The 14,079-nt window shown below is 40.1% G+C and overlaps 1 protein-coding gene across 1 annotated transcript; it reads right to left on the bottom strand.

The window, feature by feature from the left end:
• Positions 1 to 121: 121 nt before the first annotated feature.
• Positions 122 to 10,449, bottom strand: LOC111951777 (max-interacting protein 1). The gene is made up of 6 exons (XM_023969982.2): positions 10,092 to 10,449; positions 6,923 to 7,025; positions 6,654 to 6,683; positions 5,051 to 5,165; positions 1,446 to 1,623; positions 122 to 825 (listed from the first exon to the last, which is right to left on the bottom strand). Exons 1-6 carry the CDS (start codon positions 10,306 to 10,308, stop codon positions 662 to 664), a joined length of 807 nt encoding a protein of 268 aa, XP_023825750.1. The 5' UTR covers positions 10,309 to 10,449; the 3' UTR covers positions 122 to 661.
• Between the last annotated feature and the right edge of the window lie 3,630 nt (positions 10,450 to 14,079).

The following is a 14,079-nucleotide window of genomic DNA, read 5'->3' as shown; positions in this document are numbered from 1 at the left end:
ATCCAAATAATATTATCCATTCATTTCATAATTCAAGTGTGACCAARACAGTACAGCACGATAAATATTGGRAAAATAAATACATTTCTTAATCATAAAGGTAGGAATAACATTGGTGGCTTGTCAAAGATTTGGGGTATAACTGTGGGTACTGTATAAGAAAAACGGTTTGGATTGGAGATAGAGAAGCCCTAGTAACTTGCTTGGTGATTGACAAGAATTGTTTCTTTTCTCAGATGGTCATCTGCTAGGGGTTTCCAAAGTGGGGGAAAAAGTTGCCCTTGTCACTGGTGAGCTTCTGGCTGGTTTTATATAGTTTTTGTGCTGGTTTTAGGAGGAGATGGGTAACAGACACATCAGAGTCAAGATTTTACAGTTGAGGTAAGATCTGTCCTTCCAAACTGTAGGTGGGGTTTAGCTTTTAGCTGGTTCTTGATTTAGGCTGGTTCTTAGGAGGTGAGTCCAGATTTAGACTGCATAAGGAGTTGAACTTCAGGTTGGTTCGTAGTAGAGGACCAGTTACAGACTGCAGGTGGAGTGGAGTTTTAGACTGGTTCTTAGAAGCCCAGTTTAGACTGCAGGTGTAGATGAGGAGCTTCAGGATGATTCTTAGAAGGCCAGTTTAGACTGCAAGGGTGGATGAGGAGCTTCAGGCTGGTTCTTAGGAGGAAAAGGCCAGTTTTAGACTGCAGGTGGAGTAGCCCTCGTCGCTGGCCAGGCTCTGCCGACTGTTGTGGTCTTCCAAGTCACTGCAGCCATTGGTGCTGATACTGTCCAAATCTCCATGGGAGAGGTCAGTGCTTTCCACGTCCACCTTGATCTCTTCTACAGAAATTAGAGTCAGAGGAAAATATGTAATAATGATACTCCCACACTTATTAATCAGGTAAATGTATTGAGTGACAATTAATGCTTGATGACACCCAATGCTACATTATATAGACTGTAACACATGTACATTCTATTGACTGGTTTGAAATGGAACTGAACTAAACTGTCTTAGTATAATATAACATTGCCACTGTCAGACAAAATACAGTGAGCTCCAAAAGTATTGGGACAGTGACTGTTTTGTTTTGGCACTACACCAGCACTTTGGATTTTCAATTTGAAACAGTGACTGAGGTTAATGTGCAGACTGTCAGCTTTAAATTGAGGGTATTTTCATCCATATCGCGATGAGCAGTTTAGAAATTACAGCACTTTTTGTCCATAAGCCCCCCCCCCCATTTTTGGGGACCAAAAGTATTGGGACAAATTCACCTATATGTATTAAAGAAGCAAAAAGTTGAGTATTTGCTCCCATATTCATAACACACAATGACTACATCAAGCTTGTGACTACAAATGTGTTGGGTGCATTTGCTTTTTGTTTGGGGTGTGTTTCAGATTATTCTGTTCCCTCTATCTCTAAGGGACTAAGCTCTGTGGAATGGTTGGCTCACCTTGGTCCGAGTCAGAGTGTTCTGAGGCCAAAGGGGAACCTAGGCTGTCCATACGGACCCTGTCCCTGTCTCTGCCTCCGGGGGTCTGCAGGTGGGCCAGCTGCCTCTGCAGGTACCTCTGCTCTCGCTCCAGGCTTTCCAGCTGGTGCTGGCTCCTCCGGTCCATCTCCTCTAGTTTCTACAAACATACAGAGAGGAGAGAGAGTTAATCAACCTAATGTGTGCATAACCCTTCATATTTTATTAATAATAATTGCATATATATATACTTTTTAAATGTAACCTTTATTTAACATATAAATGGTGTAGGYTAAAGAGCAGCTATTTATCAAATTTCCTCAGACATCTGCACATCGCGAGTGGCACAGCGGTCTAAGGCACTGCCTCTCAGTGCTAGAGGCATCACTACAGACCCTGGTTCGATCCTGGGCTGTATCACAACCGGCCATGATCGGGAGTCCGATAGGGCGGCACACAATTGGCCCAGCGTCGTCAGGGTTAGGGGAGGGTTTGGCCGGGGTAGGCAGTCATTGTAAAATAAGAATTTGCTCTTAACTGACTTGCCTAATTAAATAAAGGATAAATAAATACAAAAAAACACAGCACTCTGTCTCACAGTACACATTCAGTTTTACTGTACAAATTATAGAATCTTCAACAGCTGCCATTTACAAACATTTTTAATTTAATGTTTTTATTTTCATTTTACTCTACTCTTGCAACATTCAAGATTGAGGGACAAACTGTGTGTTGTGTTCTTCTGAGCCTGAATAATCATATGTGAATTCATCCACATCAGACCAGGCTAAAAATACCAACAGATCCAAACGGCTGTAGTGGCAAAGTAATTCCTGACATTTTTGTATGATGGCCAATTGTAGACCTGTATTTGCTGCTTGGAGGAAAACAAAGGCAACAGCTGTGTTGGTTAAGGCTGAACATACAAGCCACACTTCCTTTAATTTTGTATTTTAACTCTGAAACACAGTAATGTGCCAAACATCTCAGATCCACTGCAAAGGCTTTTTCTGAGTTAACAAGGGGGAGACAAATAGGTTCTCCAGACTCAGGGCCGGTTGCAGGCTTAAGCAGTCACCCCCACCCCCCCCCAAAGAATACATTGTATTCGTAAAGTACTCAGACCCATTGCCTTTTACACATTCTGTTATGTTACAGCCTTGTTCTAAAATGGATGTAATTGTTTTTGTTCCTCATCAATCTATACACAATACCCCATAATGACAAAACACATATTTGCTAATGTATTCAATATAAAAAACTGAAATATAACATTAACACAAGTATTCAGACCCTTTACTCAGTACTTTGTTGAAGCACCTTTGGCAGCAATTACAGCCTTAAGTCTTCTTGGTTATTACACTACAAGCTTGGAACATCTATATTTGGAGTTTCTCCCATTCTTCTCTGCAGATCCTCTCAAGCTCTGTCAGGTTGGATGGGGAGCGTCACAGCACAGCTATTTYCATGTCTCTCCAGAGATGTTAGATCRGGTTCAAGTCCGGATTCTGGCTGAGCCACTCAAGGATATTCAGAGACTGGTCCCGAAACCACTCCTGCGTTGTCTTGGCAGTGTGCTTAGGGTCGTTGTCCTGTTGGAAGGTGAAGCKTCGCCACAGTCTGAGGTCCTGAGTACTCTGGAAAGGTTTTCATCAAGGATCTCTCTCTACTTTGCTCCGTTCATCTTTCCATCGATCCTGAATAGTCTCCCAGTCCCTGCCACTGTTAAACATCCACACAGCATGATGCTGCCACCACCATGCTTCACCGTAGAGATGGTAGCAGGTTTTCTCCAGACGTGACGCTTGGCATTCAGGCGAAAGAGTTCAATCTTGGTTTCATCAGACCAGAGAATCTTGTTTCTCATGGTCTGAGAGTCTTTCGGTGCCTTTTGGCAAACTCCAAGCAGGCTGTCATATGCCTTTTCCTGAGGGGTGGCTTCCGTCTGGCCACTCTACCATAAAGACCAGATTGGTGGAGTGCTGCAGAGATGGTTGTCCTTCTGGAAGGTTTTCCTATCTCCACAGAGGAACTCTGGAGCTCTGTCAGAGTGACCATCAGGTTCTTGGTCACCTCCCTGACCAGGACCCTTCTCTCTTGATTGCTCAGTTTGGCCGGGCGGCCAGCTCTAGGAAGAGTCTTGGTGGTTCCAAACTTCTTCCATTTAGGAATGATGGAGGCCACTGTGTTCTCGGGGACCTTCAATGCTGCAGAATTGTTTTTGTAACCTTCCCCAGATCTGTGCCTTGACACATCCTGTCTCGGAGCTGTATGAACAACTCCTTCGACCCCATTGCTTGGTTTTTGCTCTGACATGCACTGTGAGACCTTATATAGACAGGTGTGTGCCTTTCCAAATCATGTCCAATCAATTGAATTTACCACAGTTGGTCTCAAGTTGTATAAACACATCAAGGATGATCAATGGAAATGGGATGCACCTGAGCTTAATTTCRAGTCTCATAGCAGAAGGGKCTGAATASTTATGTAAATAAGGTATTTCTGTTTTTGCTAAAATGTCTAAAAACCTGTTTTTGACTTTGTAATTATGAGGTGTTATGTGTAGATTGATGAGGAAAATRTTTTATTTAATCCATTTTAAAATAAAGCTGTAACGTAACAAAATGTGGAACAAGTCAAGGGGTCTGAATCCTTTCCGAAAGGTACTGTATATATATATTTTTAGGAACTCCATTGGGGTCTCAACTTACTATTGAGAGTAAGAATAGGAAAATACACCTGGTGACATTTGGYTGTGCATCAGCAGTTTCTCTCTTGTTAGAGTAGGCTATGTCAGTCACTCAATTAGGCATGTCGGCTAACTATTTTTAGATTGGTAGTTAGATAGCTGGCTAGACTATCTAAACTTGTAGTAATCATGGCCGAATACCAAACCGGGCATGCAGGGCACGTGCCCAGGAGCCCTGACCTCCAGTGGGCCCCCATAGATTTTGTCATTCTCACTCAGATATAATTAGGCATAAGTCATTACAAAATATGTAGAATTGCAGGAAATTAGCTGTAAAACTGCAAAAATGTCCCATAGCAAAACGAATAGAATTGCATGACATTTTGTATAAAATTGCWAAGTTCACTCTGCCTCATTGCAAAATGTGTAGAATTGCAGAAAACTTCATTCAAAACTGCAAAATCTTCTGTACACCCATTGCAAAATGTGTACAATTTCAGGAAATTAACTTTAAAACGTAAATGTTTCTCTCGTTAGAGCTGGCCCTGTCCAAACTACATCTACAACTAGATAAAATGGGGGGRAAACCTTTCTAACCAATCATGTTTGATCAATCAGTTAGACCCATTAAAGGTATATTCACATTTTCATTGGATTTGCTTAAGTTCCATTGGATTTGCTTGAGTCAGGCCCAGAAGTGTGCAGTCAGGGGTAGCAAGTGATTTGCAGGCTGAGAAAGTAGATCACATTGTGTTTCTGTGCTGCAGTGCTATGGCAGGTCATGGGAGCACAAAGCTTCTCTATCCATAGGCTAGGGGCTTCAATTTAACCATTCACCAGATCCCATGACACCATGGTCCCCATGACACCACCATGGCGGCATTGTTGACTACAATACCTTAATGTGACCCTTGGCCTTGTTAAGCAACCCCAGGGTAGTGTGCCGACTGCAGTCTGGTCCCAGTGGGATCAGCATCTTTAACCTCTCCAAACACAGGCGGAGATGTGCTCGTCTGAGAGGGGGAAGAAACAATAGAGGACTAATCTTTAGTGAAAACWATAATAGGAACAGTCTCTCTACATCCAGATACAATTCCTGGAATTGAATGACATGATTGATTTTATACATAAATTAATTCCTTGATGAGACCCTATTATTCCCATCCCCTCCACATCGATGGATGAATAAATTCATATATTTGGACAAATCAGACATTGATCTGTTTTTTAGTAATGACTTTACCTATAAAAGCAGACCCTTTATATTTTTTTCAATTTTGTTGGATAGACAGGCTAATCCATTACTTAGGTGGAATACATAGTCTGTGCCCAGAGCTATGAGCTGACAGGAAGGCAGGCAGACAATCTCATTTTAAGGCCAGGGCCTTTGCACCATAAAAACTGAACATCCTAGTGTCTACATTTGGAAGGGCATTATTCTTACTATCAAATGTATTGAAATGTAGGTCAAGTTGGGATGTCAACTCCTGTCTGGCTAATGATAACCAAACCTTTGTAGTACAAAGAGTCTGTTTGAGATTACGTTTTATCATCCAGATGCCTGGCCCTTCGCTCTCTGTGATCTACATGATTCCCACACTGGCTGCTCTCTCCAGATTAGCACTTGTCACTGTATTTTGGGAACTGTGCCCTGACATGTGCTTTTCATTGGAAACAAAGATCAGGTCCTGTGCAATAAGCTGGTTTTCAATGCACAGAAAAGCTTAGTTTATGTGGAGGGAGGCACACCGTCTAAAACAAGCAGTTCCAGTTMCAACTGTGGAAACGTATGGTTAAGAACCTGTACTGGACTACACGCCCTAATTTGCCTTGCAAAACAGACATCTTTGTTCTATGCATTATGCTACCCCCAGAATGCTAGCATGACCACCACTGTACAAACAAGCTTGAAATTGTGAAGATGTTGATCAAATAAGTGGTGTTTGAAGTCCAGCCATGAAATAATAAATAAGTCAGTATTACATTTCAAATTGTGGGTCAATATATTTAGCATATCACCAGGATATCCAAAAATATATGCAGCCTCCAGAGTATTTTGGATTATYAGCTTGAAGTTCCATTTTGACAAGACAGCTTGCTCTAGAGATAAACTCCCCGGAAATAGCTATTTGCCACATTACTTAAAATTGTATGAAATTTGTAGAAAAACAATATTTCCATCCCTGTATTATATGTGTGCTATCAAACCATGTATCGGTCTGCACAGTTGAATGATTTTGTGGACACATAATGMACCATAAGATATAAGCACAATATCTCTTTGACTAATGAATTATCTTGTAACTCAAGTGTTTTACCCCGTAGTACACAGTTGTGTGAGCAAATCACAGTTCGGTGGGGAATGGAGTAGAGAAGAAAATGGCAGATTAATGCAAATGTAGTACTTACGGAGATTGATCAATAATAACCATTAACTGTCAATGGAAATACTCGTAATGGACTCTAACACAGAATGATGGTCACAACCCCTTCTGACTCACCTGTTTTTTTCCAGCTCATTGTGTGCTGACCTGGGTGTAAAAGAAAATGGACAGGTTATAGACATAAATCAAAAAACAAGATATGTTAGCAAGAGAGAACAAAAGACTGGTTTGACAGTTTCTAGTTGCACAGTCTTTTTCCCCACATTTGACTGATGTTGGAGCCAAGTCCAATAATGAAGAAGGGATAAAAACTAAATGTTATCATGCAACTGTAACATGGGTATTTATAATAAGAGTTATGAATAATTATGACAAGATTAATTTACCTGTTGTGAATATTGTCAATTTTCTTATTCTTGAATTTCCTTTGTCTCTGATGATGCGTGCTCTGAGTTGCAGGGTATGTTGAGGCATATCCATGTTCACATTCTGGTGATGAAATATACACTAAGTATACAAAACAGTAAGAACACCTGCTCTTACCATGACATAGACTGAACAGGTGAATCAAGGTGAAAGCTATGATTCATGTTGGATGTCACTTGTTAAATCCACTTCAATCAGTGTAGATGAAGGAGAAGAGATGGGTTAAAGAAGGATTTTTAAGCCTTCAGACAACTGAGACATGATTGTGCATGTGTGCCATTCAGAGGTTGAATGGGCAAGACAAAAGATTCATGTGCCTTTGAACGGGGTATGGTAGTAGGTGCCAGGCGCACAGGTTTGTGTCTAGAACTGCAAAGCTGTTGGGTTTTTCAAGTTCAACAGTTTCCTGTGTGTATCAACACTGGGGGGGGTACCTAATATTTGGTATACTCAGTGTGTATAAGTACAACCGTTTTCAGCTGTGCTAACATATTTGCAAAAGGGTTTTCTAATGATCAATTAGCCTTTTAAAATGATAAACTTGGATTTGCTAACACAAAGTGCCATTGGAACACAGGAGTGATGGTTGCTGATAATGGGCCTCTGTACGCCTATGTAGATATTCCATWAAAAAATCTSCAGTTTCCAGCTACAATAGTCATTTATAACATTAACAATGTCTACACTGTATTTCAGATCAATTTGATGTTATTTTAATGGACATTTTTTCTTATTTTCTTTCAAAAACAAGGACATTTCTAAGTGACCCCAAATGTTTGAATGTAGTGTGTGTGTATATATATGGCTGTAGCTTGACCCAACACTGTCGTTTACCTTCTCAACAGCTGACAAGAGGACAGTTTTAAAGCCACCTGCAATGCATTTTGGGATAAATTCGATCAAGGTTATTTTGTTTGAGCAGCAACAAGTGATTTATATATACTGTATATACACACTAGATTACTGATAGGGGGCTCTGTGTTGAAGCCACTGTTCCTCCATCTTGGCACTCCCCCACCATTCAGGCAGTCGTCCTGATGAGCCCTTCCCAGGCCCAGCAAGGTTATGCTGGCAACAGCAGCATGGTGCTAGTTGAAACTTGTCATCTGGATTTGTTCACCATCTCCAATTCTTTCCATTCCACTTGATTTTATTTAGAGTAGTATAGCTGCCTACATGAGAAATAACTTGTAATATTGATTGTTACCATCTGGATGTCACTGTGATGCAATCTACACTGCTCAATGGGGAGAGTTTGCGCTGAAAGCCGGCAACACAACCACACTGGACACAGTGTCCATTGCTCCCGCTTGCCACAGTAAGGAGAGGGAAGCGGCCACTAGATAGTGCAGCCAATATCAGGCCAGGGTGACAMCTAAAGAAGATGTATTGTAGTGATTTTCACCGAAAATGTACAAAGTTATGGCTTTAACATCTAACATTTCATTTTTGTAAAATAATAATCACTCTTGTAAAAACTGAATTATTCTAAACACTCCCATGTCCTAACTTTGGCAGACAAGTTTAAAATTCCAGYTGAAGTTCCTATCCACAAGCATAAAATAGCTAGATGGGGTGGGCTCATCAGGACAACTGACTGAAACTGACGGAACCGAATCTGTTCATCTCCACTCATCAGATGTCATCAATTTGGGCACCAAGCATGTCAGTATAGCTTAAAAATGTTTTGGAAGCTATAGAAATGCATTTATTAATATCTACATTCGTTTTTGACACATTGCATTATATTACAGACACCTTAATGCATACTTTTAAATTATATGTGAGCTAAACATAATGTATAATTATTTGAGATAACTAATGTTACTGTCCCCACTACAAAAACAAAAAATATTAAATACATGTAATTGTGTACTTGAAACGTTTAATTGAATTACTGTATAATTCATTCCTATGGAGGCCTGCTACTACTGGGGAGTGCCAATATGGCCGACATGTGGCTTCAAACCCCCCTAAATGCCAATAAATAGCAACGTCATCGATCCAGTTTATATACATCATTAGCAGCAACCTAGTGTTCGTGCTGCAAAGCACGTAGGACTAAACCTATATTTTGTACATGGTTTATTGAAAAATACCATCGAACTCTTTCTTCAAGACATAGGCCTATTCATTAATTAGGTAATGATGGAATATCACATAGTAGACTATTACAGTACGCAATCAAATRCATATAGAAGACTAGTGTCTATAAGCCTACAAATCCCAGAGACACTTTGCAAATCGGAATGCGACGTCAAAGTTGAACCTGTGTTTGGTTGGATAACTGCAAGGACTCGGAAGATGGGAACATGTGTTTAGTCCAATCAAAACGGTACATTTTGCTCCATGTGGATAGAGAGGAAGCGCAAATGACAGGAATAAAGAAATTATAGGGATGAAATTATAGGGTTTTTCTATTCAGTTTCTGCACAATATGTCGAGTTTTCTCAAAGAAAATTAACATTTGTAAAAGGTTTGATTTGCCTCATTTGACTTTGGTCTGAGATAAACAGGCCGCCTAGGAATTAAATTGCTTTTCTTCGGCCTGCAGGCATCCACAGATAGAAGTTGAAGGAAACCCTATGCTAAATGTTGAGTAGGCTAGGTAAAAATAAAAAAAAGTGAGTGAGTTTGATAGATCGATTAGCCTATTATGTAGCCTAAATATTTTAATACGTAATTCGACGTGCTCAAAGGAAGACAGTCTATTTTACAAACACAGGGATGCCTTCACTGATACCATTAGGCTGTTTAGTTTAGACTGTCTCTAAGGAAAGGAATTAATGGAGCCATAGGCAAGTCTCATCCAATTCGAAAATGCGCAATTTAATATACATTTAAATACGGTTACCGTTCATGGAAAATGCCAGAGGGTGAGAAAGTAATTCGATGTCACGGGTTTGTTTTTGACCATGTATTGTTATTTGTAGGCTATAGGCTCTCTTTCATTTAAACCAATTTGCATTGGCATAATAGGTTTAAATATGATTCACAATCAGGCAAATTGCCTCATGTTTACGGTTGCCTCTCATGTTTGCGTCTTTTGTCGCCATTTCGGTCCATTGCATTGTTGTCTGCCTTGGCCAGTCTGCGTCTGAAATCACCAGAATAGACCACATTACTTACTTCCGTTGTTCTTTTCATGGTTTTCAATGTAATTTGCTGCATCCAGCAACACCTGAACGTTTTTCATAAAAGTGTCGATTTGCTCCATTGCGGAACATTCGGAGTATATGACGTCGTTAATAGAATAACCAGACATCTCGCTAAAATCTTGTTGGTCCATGGACTCATCCGACTCCAAAACAACCTCGTTGGATTTCAACTCGCTCTGCTGTCTCATATATTTAACTATTTTATTTTATGACAACTGCCAGTGAGACTGAAGGTCCTCTTGTCCAGACTGTAATGTGCAGAGAGAGAGACTGAAATGAACTGGAGTAGATGAAATTGTGCAGTCCTTGAGCCACTTGCCCTACCTACTTGGTGGTTAATCCCTCCCACCAACGCATGCGTCGCATTCAACTTTGTCAACTGTATTGAAGCGTCATAAACATATTGCTGGAAAGTAACATTAATACATGTAGCCTATGCAGTCTTAAACGCACTACATCATTATGCACAATATAGATAAACCCGATGAACAATTACAACTCCCTGAAATGGACTGAATAATATACTTAAAATGTTTTGCTCAAGTGATCACTCCACCTTCATGATACAAATAGTTCACATAATTTGTAACACATKATTTAATGTATTTGGTTTTAGACTGGTTCAAATAATTGCTTTACTTGTCTTGTATATTATTACCGTCATTATGACTAGCATCTGTATCAAAACACAAACTTAAGTTATGAGGTAAAAACAAATGAGGCTGGAGGGCATTGGATGTTATCAGTTCTAAAAAATCAAGTGTGACCAAGGAGAGGGKAAATTAACCTGCTGGAAATGTCTTCTTCTACCTATCACATCAAGTCCTCACATAAAGTGCATTGTCATCCGGYCTCAATCACTTTGATGTATTGAAATTGGATGCTCTGCAGGGCCTTGATGTGATTGGGAGTGTGCCTCCAAAGTTACAGTTTAGAGTATGAGTACACACTGTGGAAGCATTTGGGATTATATATCCCACGTGTTCCTTCCCCAAAGTTTAGGGCTCTATTCAATCACGCTGTAAAGTTCAACTTCCGGGATGCGGGTTGAATAGAGCTCTTAGTTACTTTAGCACCCCCTGTTGCTACTTTGAGCCAGGTTTAAAACATACAGTGCCTAAAGAAAGTATTCATATCCCTTGACTTATTCCACATTTTGTTGTGTTACAGACTGAATTCAAAATGTATGAAATACTTTTTAACCCATCTACACACAATACCCCATAATGACAAAGTGAAAACATGTTTTCAGAAATTTTTGCAAATGCATCCACCACCGTGCTAGAAAATATGAAGAGTGGTACACAGTGATATGTTGTGTTGGATTTGCCCCGAACATAATGCTTTGTATTCACAAAATAAAGTTCATTACTTTGGCAAATGTTTTGCAGTTTTACTCTAGTGCCTTATTGTAAACAGGATGCATGTTTTGGAATATTTGTATTCTGTACAGGCTTCCTTCTCTTCACTCTGTCATGTAGGTTAGTATTATGGAGTAACTACAATGTTGTTGATCCATCTTTAGTTTTCTCCTATCACAGCCATTAAACTCTAACTGTTTTAAAGTCAACATTGAAATCCCTGAGCGGTTTCATCCCTCTCCAGCAGCTGAGTTAGGAAGGACACCTGTATCTTTGTAGTGACTGGGTGTATTGATACACCATCCAAAGTTTAACTTCACTATGCTCAAAGGGATATTCAATGTCTGCTTTTTTTCCTATTTTTTTTTACCCATCTACCAATAGGTGCCCTTATTTGCAAGGCATTGGAAAGTCTCCCTCGTCTTTGTGGTTGAATCTGTGGTTGAAATTCACTGCTCAACTGACGGACATTACGTATAATTAAATGTGGGGTACAGAGATGAGGTAGTTGTTAAAAAATCATGTTAAACACTATTATTGCACACATAGTGAGTCCATGCAATTTATTATGTGACTTGTTAAGCAAATTTGTACTCCTGGACTTGCCATAAGCTTGCCATAACAAAGGTATTGAATACTTATTTAYTCAAGACTTTTCAGCTTTTCATTTTTTTTCAATTTGTAAAAATCTCAAAAGACATTCCACTTTTACATTATGGGGTATTGTGTGTAGGCCAGTGACACAATCTCAATTTAATCAATTTTAAATGCTGTCTGTAGCACAACAAAATGTGGAAAAAGTCAAAGGGTGTGAATAGTTTTTGAAGACAATGTAAACATAACATATTCTGGAGACAAGCTTTATTTACCAAGTTAACATTTTGTATTGTTATGTTTGACTTCAATAGACTTGACTTCTGAAAGAGTCAAYTCTAAATAAATTGTTCCATTGTGGGACCACTTCAAATGAAGTACAGAATAATATTTATTGGCCCATATATATAGGATACCATGAAATGACCATATTTCACCATCTAAAATTGAAAGCCCCAGAGCTCTACAATAAAGCTTACTTTGAAATTGAATTAATTTCTAGTTGGACAGTCTATTACTATTGTGCCTTTGACTGATTAAGAAGTCATTTTTTCCTTGGCAGAGAAGGAAGGGGGAGGACAGAGGGTAGAGGGGCTGGCTTTTAGGGGGCAGCCATGCGTGTGAGCCTGTGTTGAGCAACTGAGACAATGGCCGCAGATGGCTGCCCCACTGCAGAAGTGACCGTGGCTGTGGCTGTAACGGATGCCTGGAGAGAGAACACCCTCCCACGGAGTCTATTTCAGCTGCCTGGCAAGGACTGACACACACACACACACACACACACACACCAACACAACACACAGAAACAGAAACACAAATAGTTTTCTCCTCATCACACAACACAACAAACACACCCACACCACACACACACACACACAACACACACACACAAACACACACACACACACACCACACACACACACACACAAGTAGTTACGAGAAAGGGAGTGAGACAGATGCTCATGTTGAAAGCGTATGAGGACTGGGTTTAGGTACGAATAGTCAAGGCCTTTTAGTATAACCCGTTTTGTGTGGTACACTGAGGCTCATCTTTTCTTTAGAAAAACTATTTCAACTAGCACTCTAGCAGGCCTTTCCAACAGTATGTCCCTTGCCAGGCCTTGCTCGGTGCAATCCATTGTTATTAACTATATTCGTTGGCTTGCTGAGACGCATGCTCAGGGATAGTCAGCTGTGTAGTGAGGTTAACCAGGTTAATCCGCTGTCTTTTTCTTATTGGATAGATATACACTTTGTTTTCTACCTAATGAATATGCAAATTAAAAGCACAGTCATAGAGCAGAGAGGGTGAGGATTTTGTCTAGACTAGAGAATGTCCTGTCCATATTACAGACTGGGCTAGTGGACAGACTGTCAGCTYTCTGCTTTGACACAGACAACATAGAAAACTGACCCAGTGTAGGATGGTGTAGAATGTGACTCCAACTGGAGTAATCTGAAAAGCTTGAGGATTACACCAGTGGCTCGGCTGTCACAGAGGAGGCAAAGTCACACGTTGTGTGTGTGTGTGTCAGTCAAACCAGCAGTCCCTATGGTTACCCTCAGTAGGGAGTGTATCACATGTAATGTTCTGAACAGCAAGCTGTGTGTTCTTAAAGAGGAAGGAAAACTATAGATAATAGGCATGTGGAAATTACTAACATTGTCTCTTTCAGCGTGTACAGACATAATGTGGGTGATTTGTCTAATGCAGGTCACATTTTGAATGCAATTGTGTCTCCTGACTAATAACAAATGCTATCACATAGTGACCAGAAATCAGTTATACTGAACAAAAATATAAACGCAACATGCAACAATTTAAAAGATTTTACTAAGTTCCAGTTCATACAGTGTAAGGAAATCAGTCAATTGAAATAAATTCATTAGACCCTAATCTGTGGATTTCACATGATTGTGCAGGGGTGCAGCCATGGCTAGGGGTTGGAGGGCATTGATTCTAACATACAGTGGCAAGAAAAAGTATGTGAACACTTTGGAATT

The sequence above is a fragment of the Salvelinus sp. IW2-2015 genome, linkage group LG25 (assembly GCF_002910315.2).
Source record: "Salvelinus sp. IW2-2015 linkage group LG25, ASM291031v2, whole genome shotgun sequence".
In the NCBI taxonomy this organism is placed as follows: Eukaryota; Metazoa; Chordata; class Actinopteri; order Salmoniformes; family Salmonidae; genus Salvelinus; species Salvelinus sp. IW2-2015.
This window is presented reverse-complemented; position numbering and strand designations above follow the sequence as displayed.

What these genes read in the sequence shown, in the direction of transcription:
- LOC111951777 (XM_023969982.2), bottom strand. Translation starts at nt 10,308, where the DNA reads ATGAGACAGCAGAGCGAGTTGAAATCCAACGAGGTTGTTTTGGAGTCG. An exon ending in CCATGAAAAGAACAACGGAA is followed by an intron (nt 7,026 to 10,091) that starts GTAAGTAATGTG and finishes TTTCATCACCAG; the next exon opens with AATGTGAACATGGATATGCC. An exon ending in ATTGACAATATTCACAACAG is followed by an intron (nt 6,684 to 6,922) that starts GTAAATTAATCT and finishes TTTTACACCCAG; the next exon opens with GTCAGCACACAATGAGCTGG.